A 16257-nucleotide genomic window follows, 5' to 3' on the forward strand; every position below is an offset into this window, starting at 1 on the left:
AACCTTCACAACAGCACAATCAGATAGCATTAATCACATGGATTAGCTGTCCATTGTTAGTCCCTGATTTGAAAGATCTGCCAGTCAGTGTAAAACTGAAAAAAGTTTGTTTTTTTCTTTAATGGTTGCATGTTCTTTGCGTTTCGTTTGAGTAACACTGGATGTGCTTCGTTCTCTTTCCTCTGTCCATTCAGACACCTTGTCCGTATCCAGCAATGACGCCCTGCAGCCCGGCTCCAGCCAAACGCTGGGTCCTCACAGCTCCCCAGGTCCCAAACGTCCTGGAAACACACTAAGGAAGTGGCTGACGAGTCCGGTTCGGCGGCTCAGCTCCGGTAAAGCCGACGGCCACGTCAAAAAGCTCGCCCACAAGCATAAGAAGAACCGCGATGGCACGAGGAAGAACATGGACGCGATGCCCGGCTCGCAGAAGGACTCTGACGACAGCGCCGCCACTCCACAAGATGAGACCCTGGAAGAAGTAAGACGACGCACCGTAATGCTGAATAACTGTGACCATGTCTGACTCTGAACTACCACTTGTTCTTTATTTCTCTCCAGCGTATGCGCAATGAGGGGCTGAGCAGCGGCACCCTGTCCAAGTCTTCCTCATCGGGCATGCAGAGCTGCGGTGAGGAGGAAGGAGAAGAGGGGGCGGACGCTGTCCCGCTGCCTCCCCCAATGGCCATTCAGCAACACAGCCTGCTTCAGCCCGACTCTCAGGATGACAAGGTGGGGACATGCAGAGCAATCGAGACGCAGTCATAAATATATGATGTACACACAACAGCTCATCATGTGCATCAGCAAGAGAGACAGTAAGATAGATTGAACAGCATAAAGTGGACAAATATTTGAGCTTTTTCTTTGTTTATTTCTGTTTGTATTTGTTCTGTTATTAATCCACATGACTCATAGGCAGCAAGATTTTTAACTTGCTCCTCCACTCACAGCTTAAAATAACAGCTTAACTTTATTTTGGCACTAATAACTCTGCCTGTTTTCTCCTATTTTCTTAATGGTTGCATGTTCCCTCCTTCAGCATTATGTTGATTTCTGTTCTGCTTCTCTTCTGTCCCAGTTTCCCTATCTGTCCATGTGAAACCCTCTAAATGATCCTATCTAGATTTTTCCTTTCTTTCCTTTCTGTCTAATTAAATTCCCTCTGCATGTTTTTTCTTCTTTTTTTTCTTCTTTTTTTGCTGAAGTGAATCCATTTACATGTCTTTGCAGTAGCAAAATGTCTGTGACATTAAATGGTTGTGCATTGTGGATCATTTAAATCTCGCCCTGCCCTTTGTGCCTCTGACTAAGCTCTGTAGCAGAGGCAAACTTTCCGTCCAATGGAGTATTTTTTCGACCAATTATGGCGCGTGTGCTTGAAGAGCACTCCAATCACAGTTTCCCCCTGACCTAAACCCACCTCATAACCCCTGTTTTCCCAAGAATATAGTCTGTGATTGGCTCCAAGTTGGCTCCCAATTAACCCTTTTATTAGGGAGATCACACAAACCAAGTCTTTATTTGGACATGTGGAATATCGAGGTCCAAATCACGACAATGGTGAGCTCAAGTCTCTAAGAATGTATGACTCCTGTATGCATGCAACACCTAAAAGTTCTCCATTCACAGTGTCTTGAAGATTAACCGTTAGTTTTCTTTATTCCTTCCATTTCTTCTCTCTCTTTCAGTCTGCATCTCGGCTGTCTGGCCGTCCCAGTAGCTCAGAGACACCCAGTGCGGCTGAACTGGTCAGTGCCATCGAAGAACTGGTGAAGAGCAAGATGGTGAGATGGATTTCATAAACACTCACAAATACTTGCAAATGAGGCCCACTTGCACACAGAACAATTTTAATAGATGTAGATACAAGCGCACGCTTTCTTTCTGGTGTTAGTGACAGAGAATGGCATCATTGCCAGCAAGTCATCTGTCAAAACTGTGACTAACTATCCCAGCTGTCCTCTGTTCCAACAAATGGGCACTGCACGCTGGCGAATATCCCCAGTATACTCATGCAGACTGGCCTCCACGTATATTATGCTTCATTTCGATAAAGATAAGTAAGTGGAACATATTTTTCTGCCTCTTAATTTCTTAATTCTTTAATTCAGTCACTGGAAGACCGTCCCAGTTCTCTGTTGGTGGAGCAAGGTGACAGCAGCTCTCCCTCTCTCAATCCCTCCGACAACTCCCTCCTCTCCTCCTCCTCACCCATCGACGAGGTGGACGAGCGCAAATCTGGCTTCCTCAAGAGAAGACAGTGAGTTATAAGTCCTGTTGGTGTTTTTATAAATAAAAGCTGCTTGAACCCAGACAGTAAATGATGTTTGTCCTCATTCGTGTGCTTATATGGAGCATTTCTGATATTCATCCACAGCTGAGCGTTGCATTCGTCTTACGTGACAATTTCTGTGTGTTCTTTCTCTCAGTTATGTACTTCTGGAGCTGGTGGAGACTGAGAGAGACTATGTCAGAGACCTGGGATCAGTGGTGGAGGTAAGAAAAGAAGACAATCTGGATAAATAAATTTTCGGACATAGTTGTTGGTCAGCGTTTGCTTGTGCTTCTTACACTTTGGGTGGCTCTTTCTTTCAGGGCTACATGAGCAGAATGAAAGAGGAAGGAGTTCCAGATGACATGAAAGGAAAAGACAAGATTGTTTTTGGAAACATCCATCAGATCTATGACTGGCACAAAGAGTACGCTGGCAGAATCCTTCAGCTGTAGTACCTGCCCCTGCTTCAGGGCATATGCAGCATTATACAAAGAAAATGTCAACATGCTGTTTCTTGGCAGGTTAAATCACATGTCTGTATCCATTCACAGTTTTTTCCTGGGAGAACTTGAAAAGTGTTTGGAGGATCCTGACCGGCTGGGACTGTTATTTGTCAAACAAGTAAGAAATGCACTAGTTTTGCAGCATGATTTTGTTAAAGAGGGTATTACATGTTCTTATCTGTAATATTCTTTTCTGTTTTTGTTGCAAATACAGGAACGGAGACTGCACATGTATATTGTGTACTGCCAAAACAAGCCTAAGTCTGAGCACATCGTGTCGGAGTATATTGATACGTACTTTGAGGTAAGATTGTTTAATCATTTTGCACCTCATAGCCACAGCATGCTATCTGTATTGTATTGTCCGTGTCATGAGTCAGGTCCCGGACATGATAGATTTTTATTTTTCTTCAGGACCTGAAGCAGCGACTGGGACACAGACTGCAACTCACTGACTTACTCATCAAACCTGTCCAGCGCATAATGAAGTACCAACTGCTACTGAAGGTAAATCTTTTTCTGTACAACATAAATTATGATCAACGCAGTCTGAATTTCTCTCCTTACCTCTGTTAACTTCTTCACAGGATCTTCTTAAAATTTCTAAGAAGGCTGGAGTGGATGCCACAGAGCTGGAGGTACAATCGAGAAAAAGCCCAGGATTCAGCACAAAACTAATGAAGCAATAATAATCTGTTGTGTTTTCCAATGAATGCTGTGAAAGTATCATAACTAGATAAGTAGTTTTTAACTTTTTTTTTCTCTCGTGTTCTTCCACAGAAAGCTGTAGAAGTGATGTGCGTGGTCCCAAAACGCTGCAATGACATGATGAATGTTGGGCGCCTTCAAGGCTTTGATGTAAGTCTCCCTTTGGTACCTCTGATAGTGTGTGAATGTTTCCAAAATACATAATACAATAGAGTAAATGCTTCACATTTTTTGTCTTGCTTCAGGCAACTGCCACTAGGTGTCAGTGTGCGCTTGTTTTTGCAGCTCTAGTTTGTTGTCGGATTTTGTGTGTTTTCATTTTTTCTAATAACTTATCCAAAATAAAACTATTTAAGAAAACTCCTTCACCATCTAGAACTTTCTTTGGATTGCCTGTTTGTTTCTCAGGGTAAAATTGTGGCTCAGGGCAGATTGCTTCTCCAAGACACTTTCATGGTTTCAGACCAGGACGGAGGGCTCCTATCCAGGATGAAAGAGAGGAGAGTGTTTCTGTTTGAGCAGATAGTTATCTTCAGTGAACCCCTGGACAAAAAGAAGGGCTTCTCTACTCCTGGCTACCTCTTCAAGAACAGCATTAAGGTGAATACAGCTCACTTAAATAGCTTTGAGACCAACTGTGGACTTACTTTGGATTGTCCCTATTGATCATGAAGCTAAACCTGCTCTATTTTATTTCATATCTATATATTTTTTCTTATCTTTGTCTCTTTACCCTTGCCTGCCACATAACTTCAGGTGAGCTGGTTGGGTCTAGAAGAAAATGCTGATGACCCCTGCAAGTTCACACTGACCTCCAGGTCATCTAGTGGCAACCTGGAGAGGTACACTTTCCATTCACCAAGTCCTGGAGTCAGTCAAGTCTGGATCCATCAGGTCAGCCAGATCCTGGAGAATCAGAGAAATTTCCTCAATGGTAAGAAATTGTTGTGAATACTGTAACACACAAAATTACATTTTTACATAAAACATTTTGACACTCTTGGTCCTTTTAGTTTAAGAGGGCTATTAAGTTGTTAAAAAAAAAACCTCTTGTCTGCTCCCACAGCTTTGACGTCACCTATAGAGTATCAGAGGAACCATGTGGGAGGTGGTGGGCCAAGCGGTCCACCTAGCAGCAGCAGTACTGCAGGTCTACCAGGAGGCAGCAGCTCCAACAGTACCTGCAATATGGGGGGAGGAGGTGGCGGCGAAGGCAGCTCTGGAGGATCAGGGGGTAGCGCCTCCTCCCTGTGCGGCCCGCGCTCCCGACCATCTCGCATCCCCCAGCCGTCCTCACGCCTCCCCCAGCCTGTTCACCACCATCACCCCCCGGGCCCCGAGGGTCCCGACAGATCAGCAGGTATGTGGTCACTCTGCCACCCACAGCCGCTTCAGTCCCTCTCCTCTAACCCCCGTTCAGGCAACACAGCTAATGGAGAGCTGTTAGCCTCAGAGGTCCCTAAGATGAGGATGCTGGATAGTCCTCATGGAAGTAACAGTAATAACAGTAACAGGCCATCAGGTAGTATGGACAGCAGTGTCAGACAGGTTCTCGGAGGCTCAGAGGAAATGCCGAAGCATCAAATGGCCAGCAGACCACAGATGCCAGTAGCTCCTCTGAATTTTCATCTCAAAAGCCCTCGAGTTGGGACAGTTTCACCTCTGATATTACCTCAAACTCCCGGAGGAGGAGGAGGAAAGGAAGCGTTCGTCCCCACCAGCCCAGCTCATAAAGGCAACGCTTTCTGGGCCATAGTCCCCGCTCTGCCTCCCTCTCCTGCCAGCAGGCCAGGTTCCTTCTCCTACCCCAGTGACAATGGTGGCAGTGGAGGCGACTCTCTGGGCAGAGGAAGTTACGGGACTCCCTCTCATCACCGCCACTCCAGCCACAGTAAGGACATAGATCGCATGAGCACCTGCTCCTCCACCAGCGAGCAGTCCATACACTCCACCCAGAGCAACGGGGTAAGATGCCAAGTCGAGGCCCAGGCTTCAGCGAGGCCTAGAGTACTTACTAGTCACTAACCTCACCCTTAGTGGCTGCCTGTCTGCCAGTCAGTCAACCTGCCGCTGGCTCTGAGAATGGCTTTTAAATTCAACAACTACTACTGCTGCTGAAACACTTGAATGACTGAAGAATAACACCTATCTGAGTGCACTAACTTCACCGACAGTGTGTGTGAGGGAGATTTTTTGCCTTTCCGGAAACTACTAACAGTGTGGATCTGAGTCACAGAGAAACTTGTATCTGCTTTTCAAGACTCTCTCTGAGCTTCAGTACGCATTTGCTTTCCAACTGTAGCTACTAAACATTAACAAGTGCCATTTCAAAAACATGTTATCTCTTTTTTCCGTTAGGTGATAACTTCCAATCTCCTTTCAAAAGCTATGGGACGTTTTTTTTTCTTTGGTTTTTGAAAACATTAGCACATTTCAAAAAAGCCGTTTCTTTTCTGGTAAGATGGTTTCTCACTTCACAGAGATTAACCTTATGATTGCACAAACAGCGTTTTGTTTTCCGCAACCTGCCTTGTTTGTTTGACAGTACCAACAGAATTTCTTTTTGAAATGGCTTTTTATCTGGTGAGATGGTTTCTCACCTCACAAAGGCTAAAAGCTTGTTTGCACAACCTGCCCTGTTTGTTTCAAAGTGTCTTCAGCACCTCTTCTTGAAAACTCGTCTTTGTCTTTGAAAACATAAAGTTCCTCACATCATCATCCCTGCCCGGGGGGATCATAAGCTCTGTGCTTTTGTAACTTCTCAGTCTAACTTGTCAGCCCGTTGCTCTAAATACAAACAAGTGCTTTTTCAAAAAAAGAAGAAAAAAAAAAAGCATTTTGCACTGCATGCGTTCAACATATTCTCAATTTCATTTTTATACATGTTCCCTGCAATCAAACTATCCATTTGATTGGTGTGAAGTAACATTTCCCTTTTAGACATATGTGCATTTATGTATTTTCATGTGTGTTAATGTGTGCAGTAACTCATGATTTAATGTGTTCTCCTCCTGACAGAGTGAAAGCAGTAGTAGCAGCAGCAGCGTGTCCACCATGCTGGTGACTCAGGATTATGTGGCAGTGAAGGAGGATGAGATCAGTGTGGTGCAGGGTGAGGTGGTCCAAATGCTAGCAAGCAACCAGCAGAACATGTTCCTGGTGTACCGGGCAGCCAATGAGCACTGCCCTGCGGCTGAGGGCTGGATCCCTGGCTACGTGTTAGGACACACTTCATCCTCAGTCACACCCGAGCTCTCCGAAGGCACCATAAAGTAAGCATAAGCAGCCTTCCTTCCTTTTTAGGTTGCCACAGAAAACACGACAGTCATAGTGATTACGATTATGCAAACGTGAAACCCGAAACTTCTCGATTTTTGTTCTTGCGTTTGTTTAGAAAGTCATTATCGTGGCACACAGCACTGCGCATTCGCCGGAAGTCTGAGAAAAGAGACAAGGAGGGCAGGAAAATTGAGAACGGCTACCGAAAGTCTCAGGACAGCCTGGCCAACAAAGTCTCTGTCAAGGTAGAAAAGTGTCACGTTAAACGCCACCCCACCGACATCCACTGCAATTTGTGCAAGAAATCTAATTATGTCTTCAAATTGTCATTTCAGCTTCTGAATCCCAACTTTATCTATGAAGGTACGTGCACGTTGTTGCTTCAGCCAAGGAGCAAATCTTTCCTTGCATTTGGAATAAAAATTCAAAAAGATAAACAATAAGCTTCACTGGGTTTTTGTTGTTGTTGTTTTTAGGTCCCCCAGAGTTCCTCATTCCAGTTAGTGATGCAACATGTGAGAGTGGCGATGCAGTTACTCTGAGGTGTAAAGTTTGCGGTCGCCCCCGACCAACCATCACTTGGCGTGGCCCTGACAACAACTCTCTGAGCAACAACGGACAATACAGCATGACCTACAGGTGTGGGGGGGCTCACTTGAATTTCTTTTATTGATTTTTAGCTAGAAAAATCCAAATCTTACATTAGCCTGTGACGTAAAGGTGCAGATGTGCTGCTAACAAACTCAGTTAACACATTCATGTTGTTAAAAAAGAATATGAAGTCATAATAACTCTGTGCAAATTACAGTATCAGTTTGTGAATTTCACTTAATGCTTTGTTTCCTTTTATTCTCCATTTCTGCAGTGAGACCGGAGAGGCGTCCCTGTGCATCACGGACGCGTCTGTAGAGGACAGCGGCGTGTATACCTGTGTTGCTACAAACATAGCAGGCGCTGTCACCTCTTCTGCCAGTCTTAGAGTGTCAGGTCAGAGTCCTGTCATTGTGTATGTCTCTTGATATTATGCCACGCAGGTGTTTGAAACATTTAAAACATTGATTTTATAATTTTTACATTTGATACTTGAATCATTGTGAATTCACTGTGTTGTCTCAGGAACCCCTGACGATGGCAGCGAACTCATCTGGAAAAACGGCTTTGAGTCCCAGTACACAGAGATTACTGAACTAGGAAGGTGTGTTTTCCTGTCACGCAGTGCTTCTCGACCACATCAAAGCTAATAAATTAGGAGCAGCACTCATATATATAGTAGTAGTAGTAATAGCAGTAGCGACAGATGATACAAGTGAAGGTATTTAAATGAGGAATGAGTTGCTTATTCCTCAGTAGCTGGTTAGAGAATGCAGCAATATTCAAATCATTTAACACAATTTGTGACTGCATTCACAAATACAAGTTCAAACTTTACTAAGCAATGAGAAACGACATTTTCAGAAAGTGTCACAAGCTTTTTTGGAAATGAGGTTGTACATTGGACAAGCTGATATAGATAATCAACAAAGAAGTAGATTGACATTATACATCCAAGTCCACCAGTCATGATTGGGCGTTATAGTTTATAAATTTGATGTAGGATATTTTTAAAAAGTGAGTCACAAATGAAATGTCTTATTCCTCAAGTTTCAGTTTACTAACTACTAATTTTTGCCTTGCAGGGGTCGGTTCTCAGTGACTAAGCGATGCGACCAGAGAGGGAGTAAACGCACAGTTGCAGCAAAGCATGTTAACAAGAAGCTGTTGCGTCGAGAACAGGTCCTGCAGGAGATCAGACTCCTCCAGAATCTAGACCATCCCAATCTGGTCAAGCTGCTAGACACGTATGAGACAGCCAGCAGCTACGTACTGGTACTAGAGATGTAAGTAAAACGACTGTGACATCTGATCTGTTTGAAAAACATACTTAGATTTGTCTCTAAAAAAAATAAATAAATAAAATGCATGTTGTGTTTGTGTTATCAGGGCAGACCAGGGGCGATTCCTGGACTACATCGTGAGCTGGGGCAACCTGACGGAGGAGAAAGTTGCTTTATACCTCAGAGATATTCTTGAAGCTCTCCATTACCTGCACAGCTGGAGGATAGCACATCTTGACCTCAAAGTAAACAGTTCAACAAACAAAGCATTACAATCTAAATCTTTTTTTGGGGAAGCTGTTGCACTGCTGTTGTGCTTCTCTAGGTCTGATGATTGTGTCCTATATCCTCCTATCCTGCTCCTACAGCCTGAAAACATTGTGGTGGAACATGCGTCCTCCCAGCCAGTGATCAAGCTGACAGACTTTGGTGATGCTGTTCAACTGAACCCCCCCTCCTCTTACATCCATCCTCTTCTGGGAAGCCCAGAGTTCTCTGCTCCTGAACTGATCCTGGGTCAGCCCGTCTCACTGACGTCTGACCTCTGGAGCTTAGGTCTGTAGAGAAATTGTATCTTGCTGATTTTTGCATTAGAGAACCCTTTATGTACTCGAATACACAATCACAGCAGCAGAAACCCACTGTAATAGTATTAAATACACATTCCTTTGTTCTTATTTGTCAGTATGTGCAAAAGGCTGCTTATTGATATTTGACTAAGACACAAAAATAGACAGAAATACTCCCATGCGATACTATCATCTCAATCTCTAAGCCAGGTGCGTTAACACAAGTGTTTCCTCTGCAGTGCAGTCAGTCAGCCTCTCTGGGGATGCAAAGTTCAGTGATTTAAATCCCCAGTCGCAATTTCTACTTGCCAACCGCGCAGCAATCTATTAACTGACTTCAATATTTTGAAGCTTCAAGTGATATTTTACTGCTATGTATGTAGATGATGAGTTTCATCAGAAAAATGTATATATTAGTACAGCGTAAGGGAGTGCAGTGTAAAATGAATGATTCAGTTCAGTTTTGTTTATATGGCATTTATAGGCTTTTTTGTGTTGTAAGGTAAAGACCCTACAATAATGCAGTGAAAGCCTCAACAAGCAGGCAAATTATCTAACAGAGGATTGTTATTGTTGTAGTCTTGGTGCTATAATATTTTAGCAGCTGCAGAAGCTGCTTTTGTGCATGATTGTTTAATATAAAGCTATATTAATTATCAAAGGGGATTTAAAAGTGAGCTGAATGAGTTAATTTAATTTGGCTAAATAACCTGTTGATTGACCAACTGGTTGATTTACAGGGGTGGTGACCTATGTGGTTCTGAGCGGCGCCTCTCCATTCCTGGACGAGAGCCTTGAGGAGACGTGTCTGAACATCTGTCGCCTGGACTTTAGCTTCCCTCAGGATTACTTCCAGGGTGTGAGCCCAGCTGCCAGAGACTTCATCTGCCTGCTGCTCCGGGGCGAGCCAGAGCGACGGCCCCCTGCTGCGTCCTGCCTGGAGGAGCCCTGGCTCCAGCCTCGAGGTTTATCAAGCAGTGACTCAACCTTAAATCCCACACAGCCACCAGCACTGTCACCATCTCGGAATCATTGCGGCACACATCTGGACACATCCAGGCTCATTTCTTTCATCGAGAGACGGAAACACCAGAATGATGTCCGGCCCATAGGCACCATTAAGGCCTTCCTTCACAGCCGCCTGCTCAGCCAGACCTGACAGTAGGTCACCAGGTAAACACGACCAGAAGGAATTTCTTCCACTACTGCTCTTCATTCACTTGATCCTTGTTAGAAGCCTACTGAGAGCACCACCAGCGACACGCCTGCTACAATCCCCTTTTCCCTCACAAAGCCACAAAAGTCCTGCTGCTGCTGCTGCTGCTGCTGCCGACTGACTAACCTCTGCCGATTAAACCCTTCGAACCCCCAAGCCCTTCCCCTCCTTAAACCTGGCATACCGTCACTATGCCTGCACAACAAGCGAACTCTTGGAATCCATTTGAGATTTCAAAACCTTGACTCAGCAGGGAGAAAACCAAGCTTTCTCAACAAGCCAGCGTGAGCGAGTCTTGCGTTTCGGACAGTGTTAAACAAAGAAAAAAAAAAAGAAGAATACTGTACAATAGGAATATTTCAGGCTGCTTTCGGTTGAACACAATAAAATGTTTTTTGTAACGAGAGATTACTTTTTGTAAATGAAACAAAATGTACAGCGAGGAGACGGAGAACTGTCTTTATTCATAACCTTTTGGAAAACAAAGGGTAGTTGGCGAGTAGAAAAAGTAAAAAACGAAAAGGAAAAAAAAAAGGGAAGTGAGATTTGCGTGGTGAAGTGGCACCCATCAGCAGGGTCCTCTTATTCTGGAACAAGATGTAACTACCAAAACCACGTTTTGCAGAAACTTACATTCAGTGCAATAGTTTGCTTTTCTTAACTCTCCCCCGCTTCAGTTTCAAAGGTTAAATCACTTCTGTTTGTGACACTAAGAGAAACTAACTTGAACAAAGCATTAAAACAACTCAGCAAAAAAGAATATCCCGATAGAGCTTCTCAGATTTTTACCTGCATCCGCCTTATATGTAAATAACGTTTTTCCCGCTTTTCGTTCTCATTTTGACGGATTTATCTCTCGACGAACAAAAACGATTCCATCTGCTGAGTTTTAGTGAGTCCCTGCGGACGGACGGATCAAACCTCTACTAGGTTCCCACGTGCAATGTCGCAGCTTTAACATTTATGCAACTATTTATGAAAACTTGTGTTGTAGCCGTATTCTTAAAAAGGCATGTACGTACCTGGTACTGCAATAGATGTATGTATTGTGTTAACTCTTATGTATTAAGTTCAGTATTAATATCCTGCAAAAAAAACAAACAAAAAAACAACAACAACAACAACAACCCTGCAACAAAAGGAGAGTTTTTCCAAAATAATGTATAAAAATGTGTATCTATGAAATATAGGCACTTATGCTTTTATGTCGTCCTTGTTTCGCTTTTGTTTTTTTGTAATAATACCAAAGTTGGCTCTGCTTTGTTCTCCTGCTAATATGTTTGTTTGCTTTTTTAATGACTTGTCATGTTGAGTTATAACAGACCACACTGAGCAGAGGCATATGAGCGTTTACAAAGGTTCCTTGTGGTTTTATTTATTCTTATTGTAATAAGAAGATTGTTTGGTGGTTTATTGCTGAAAAAAATTATATTGACTTGTCTTTTTGAATTATTATTTCTTTTCTTTTTTGTTTTTTTCAAGCCGTGCACAAAGTTATTTGCCGTGTGAGTTTGTTTGGCTCTTGTAGGTAGATACTAGTGTATGTTGCTAGACCGTATTGGTTTATATCTTCACCAAGCAATAGGTCTGGGGTGAAAAAGTCACCATGGACTGCACTGATGAAAGAATCATACCTTCTGGCAGATAATAACAACCCCTGAACCACAGTTTTTTCTGATTAGCATTAACAGGTATCTCCCGTGAAAAAGGTCTGCCAGTTGTTTTCATTTAAATACGATGACGTCTTTAGGTTAAAAAGTTGCTTAAAAACTTCTTTAAAGTGCCAGTCCAGTGAATTAAGTTCGAGAGGTTGGTAAAAATGAAAAACTCGCGTCGCTTCTCGTTTTATTTGAAGGTTGTCAGTTGCTGTCGATAACATGTTGAGTTTATTGACTTGTCTCTCTGGTCTGTAAAGTCTCCGTCTTTCATTTTGTGTCATTTTTATTTATTAATGTGGATAAGGGTTTCCCTGAAACTATCCTGATCATCGCTTTGTCAGGTTACGATCGAAGAGAAACGGTTTCTTGGGAAACCCGCCTGCTCACGATGTAAAGATGTACAGAGAAGGGTCGGGCAGTTCGCCCACACCCGGGATGTAAACCTCACAACTGTCATATTTTAAATACACCTAAAACAAGACTGCAGAAATGTCATCTTGAATGTCTTAGTATGACTTATTTTTACTTTTGCATGTATATTTCTTTGTACAGAAGATTGTGTTTACATGTTACTACGTGTTGTAAATAACTTATTTTGTCCTCTGTTATTTTGCCATTAAACGTACAAGGCACAGTCAGCGTTACTGAAACTTTTGTGCGCATATATTCATTCATCTCCACCCCCATGAGAATGTCTGTTATTATTATTCATTCATGATTTCCCATAAGCTTTTGAGGGCTGGAGGGTGAGATAAATCTGTATTCCCGGCATGATTAGAAAGCAGGGGAAAACCCTTAATTCACATGGCTGCAATCAGTCATTCATTAAAATTATTAAACACAAGAAACCCAACTAACACAGCAGCCATGTTAAGCCTTGCATTAGAGGGGATTGTTGTTTGCGATAGCGTAATACCTTTGACACGTTTTTCTTTACTTTTTATTTTCATATGAAGAGTGACATTTGGAAGCACTGCGGGGAAACAATGAAAAGCAAAGTGAGAATATTAAAATCAGGAGGAATATACGTGTACAGTAATAGTGAACGAATGTCATTACTGTGATGAAGATCAGTTCGAGAGATAAACTATGAGAAGGTATCAGGAAGGGGACTGTTGCTGATCTTATCAGTCCGGAGCAGATGCCGCTGCTGTTTTTGAATCAGTGCAAGCAGTGTGTGTTGCATCACTGCACAAAGAACGCACGATTTTACCTCCCACTCAACCCACGTCCGCTACAATAGTTACTCACTGAGGTCTGCTAGAGAACATTTTTGCAGCATTTTAAACCCTGGTATCTACGCATGAGCGTTATCAGCCTGGAGTATTTGTCATCTAAGCCCCATTCGAGGTTATTTACTTCACCTGACGCACCTGTGTCTCTGTTCTGAAAGCGGCGCTTTCACCCAGTGCCTGAAAGGTGCCTGTGCACTTATCGGGTGTGAAATCTATTTCGTCTTTCTTAGCAACAGTTTTTGTTTTGTTTTTATTTTTTGCATGAAACCACAGAAGGGGTATCTTTACAATCTTTACACAAAATCTTGTGATCAAAATCTCACGCAAGAGCTGTGAAGTGTGAAGGTGATGCACGCCAGCGCAGTTTTTTTTTTTCTGTTCTACAAACTTGATTTGACCTGTGACCAAATACTGTGTTGTTTATTCATTTTAATTATTCGGGTACTGCTTTACTTTAAGCCCACACGTTTAACTCGACACAAATACCTAATATGCGATTATGCGCATTTCTTGACAGCCCGATATTTCCCAGTTTTGCGCCTTCTCACCCACTGTTGCTTCTGGGCATTTTCCACCCACTGAATTCAGCATTCACTCATATGGGGAGAGTCCTGTCTGGCTGTAGTTTAAAACCAAAAGCAAACGTGAGTCAGAGAAAGAGATATCAAATACTTAGAAAGTTCACACTGATGAGGAGAATAATGACGTGATTGTGGCCCACACACTAACGGGACGGGACGCGAGTTGCAAGCCTGTAAACAAGAACACTCCTACTATCTAACCACAATCAGGAGACAAGAGACCACTAGATGGCATCGGAGATCTTGGTTTCAAGAAAGTGCCGATAGCGGAACACATCGTGTGCAAAACAACCTGCAGAGCATCAACTTACAGACGTTATTAAAGAACCACCGGCAAATTTGATTGGCCAAGCTCGAAACAGAAAGTACTGCAGCCTGGAGAAGAACAACAGAAACAGCACGTAGTGTTGAAAGGGGTTTGAAGGAGATAACAGAACTGTGTGTTATTAAAAGGTTAAATGTGCAATGCACTGCTGAAACACTGTTGAACCTACAGAGGGTAAATTCCCTCTGTAGGTTCACTAGAGTTTTGTGTGTTTAGCAGAGGTGGTTCCCATGTAGTGAGAATTGGGCAGTTGAGTCACGCTCTCTGCTACAGGCCAGGCAGTTCACATGAAACTCGCTGGCCCAGTTTCCACATTTAAAGTGGTGAGAGCAAAAACAGGCGAATGTGAAAATATGAGTTTTATATCATATGTTATATCGTACTGGTATTTCACGCTGCGTGGCAACCAGTAGGAACAAGTACTGACATCACAGCCCCAACTCTCACATATCTGTTTACCATCTTTCTCACTTGACCCTTTGTCCTTTTTTTGTAACTGTACTGTGAGAACATGACGATAAGGGGAAAACACATGACACATCACAAAGTCTCCCTAAGTCCACTGTTTTTGGAATTTGACTTTCATTTTGATGTCTTTAATAGATGGCATCAAATCTTTGGACTTCTTTCATGGCTGTGATGCTTCCACATTGATAAAAATCTGCCAGCAAACCTGCAGACCTGCCACTGAACCTTTTTACACTAGAGGTCTCCACAAGTGTATTTTAGTTTGACGCCCCCTCCCCCGACACACACACATGCTAAGAGGAAGGGGGGAGGAGAGAGATCATAACTTGAACTCACCCAATCAGGGTTAAGAACACATAACTTGTCAATACATTAAAAATGGATGCAACACAAATGCAACAACAACAACAACAGCTTTTTCAAGTTTTTCAAGTCATGAGCGCCAAGCTGAAGTAAAGTCGAGTCATTTATCAGTTAAGCCCACAGATCAGTATCTGAAGTCTGGCATGAGTCAATCCACGTGAGCGGTTGAGTTATAGAGTGAAAGGAAGACTTCACTTTTAATCATTTCAGCATTGCAGGGAAAGCATTTTCCGAGTAGTTAGTGTGAAACTTTCCCCCAGAGCTTGTCAGAGCTGCTGCTTTATCGCTGCATTCTCCAGACTTGTGTACAACAAGAAGTAGTTCAGCTGTTGACATCTGGAATGCATTTAAGACACGCTTTCAGTCCTCTGCTGTACTAACCTGGGTTATTTGGGGGGGCTAATAATGTTTTTTATGTTTGCTTGTTTCTTCTTTCTCATTAGTACTGCAGTGGGAATAATTGTTCAGCTTTTGTGTTTTTATATCGCAGACAGTTGTCAGACTGTTTACTTGCAGGTTGTTTTTCCGTTTCCTTGCCTAAACAGCCTTATCTGGTGAGATGCTTCTGTACTGCCTCAGCAGTTCTTTGACCACAGAAACCAAATGTTTGTGCCAACCCTAAAACTGCTTACAGCCGTGCAGCACCTTCAGATCATGCTTTACAGCTCTGTAGGATGCTGTAACATCCATTAACTCCTTACACTCCCGTTTAGTTAGATCACAGTATATATAGTTTGTTTTACAGGGGCTTTTCCTGATGATAGATACACGTCAAAGTGGTCTTCAGGAAGGTCAGTAACTACAATTTTGGATTCATCCACCCAGAACAAAAAGCCCCAATTTGTGCCAGTAATCGTCTTTTTGCACAGCAAATGTTTCTCCCTGGCACGCTTTTGATTCAGACCAAATTTGTGCTTTCTGAAAATAAACACGTTCACTTTGACTCTTTTTGCATCAGATGTTTTCTTCCTGGGCTGGAATTTTTTCATTTGAAATCTACATGTTGATGATGATAATGATGATGATGAAGATGATGCTCGCCATTGTTTTGAGCATCTTAAGAACTCCATTGTCTTGGGACTTAAACAGCAGACACTAAATGTCAGCGGTCTAAATAAGGCAGGTTTCACCTAACACTTTCTGAGGAAGCAGTAATCATCAATCTACATCTATAGACAGGGTCAAGCCTGCCCCTCCTCT

General features: G+C 42.8%; 1 protein-coding gene across 4 annotated transcripts in view; it reads left to right on the plus strand.

The window, feature by feature from the left end:
- Positions 1 to 11587, plus strand: part of triob (trio Rho guanine nucleotide exchange factor b) — a 114536-nt gene extending 102949 nt beyond the window's left edge. For 3 of the 4 annotated variants that reach the window (XM_080897194.1, XM_080897195.1, XM_080897196.1), the window contains 24 exons: positions 195 to 481; positions 562 to 732; positions 1692 to 1787; positions 2115 to 2263; positions 2433 to 2499; positions 2599 to 2702; positions 2830 to 2899; positions 2996 to 3085; positions 3196 to 3288; positions 3369 to 3419; positions 3562 to 3639; positions 3898 to 4089; positions 4246 to 4423; positions 4556 to 5454; positions 6508 to 6761; positions 6884 to 7013; positions 7104 to 7131; positions 7245 to 7407; positions 7634 to 7755; positions 7885 to 7963; positions 8445 to 8645; positions 8749 to 8887; positions 9011 to 9197; positions 9952 to 11587. In XM_080897194.1, the coding sequence (XP_080753320.1) occupies positions 195 to 481; positions 562 to 732; positions 1692 to 1787; positions 2115 to 2263; positions 2433 to 2499; positions 2599 to 2702; positions 2830 to 2899; positions 2996 to 3085; positions 3196 to 3288; positions 3369 to 3419; positions 3562 to 3639; positions 3898 to 4089; positions 4246 to 4423; positions 4556 to 5454; positions 6508 to 6761; positions 6884 to 7013; positions 7104 to 7131; positions 7245 to 7407; positions 7634 to 7755; positions 7885 to 7963; positions 8445 to 8645; positions 8749 to 8887; positions 9011 to 9197; positions 9952 to 10370 (4247 nt within the window). In that variant the 3' untranslated portion in view covers positions 10371 to 11587. Of the gene's footprint in view, positions 1 to 194; positions 482 to 561; positions 733 to 1691; positions 1788 to 2114; positions 2264 to 2432; positions 2500 to 2598; positions 2703 to 2829; positions 2900 to 2995; positions 3086 to 3195; positions 3289 to 3368; positions 3420 to 3561; positions 3640 to 3897; positions 4090 to 4245; positions 4424 to 4555; positions 5455 to 6507; positions 6762 to 6883; positions 7014 to 7103; positions 7132 to 7244; positions 7408 to 7633; positions 7756 to 7884; positions 7964 to 8444; positions 8646 to 8748; positions 8888 to 9010; positions 9198 to 9951 lie in introns of those variants that run through there. The other variant, XM_080897197.1, reaches the window with a different exon arrangement.
- The last annotated feature ends 4670 nt before the right edge of the window (positions 11588 to 16257 follow it).

The sequence above is a fragment of the Rhamphochromis sp. 'chilingali' genome (genome assembly GCF_963969265.1).
Source record: "Rhamphochromis sp. 'chilingali' genome assembly, chromosome: 11".
NCBI classification, from domain to species: domain Eukaryota; kingdom Metazoa; phylum Chordata; class Actinopteri; order Cichliformes; family Cichlidae; genus Rhamphochromis; species Rhamphochromis sp. 'chilingali'.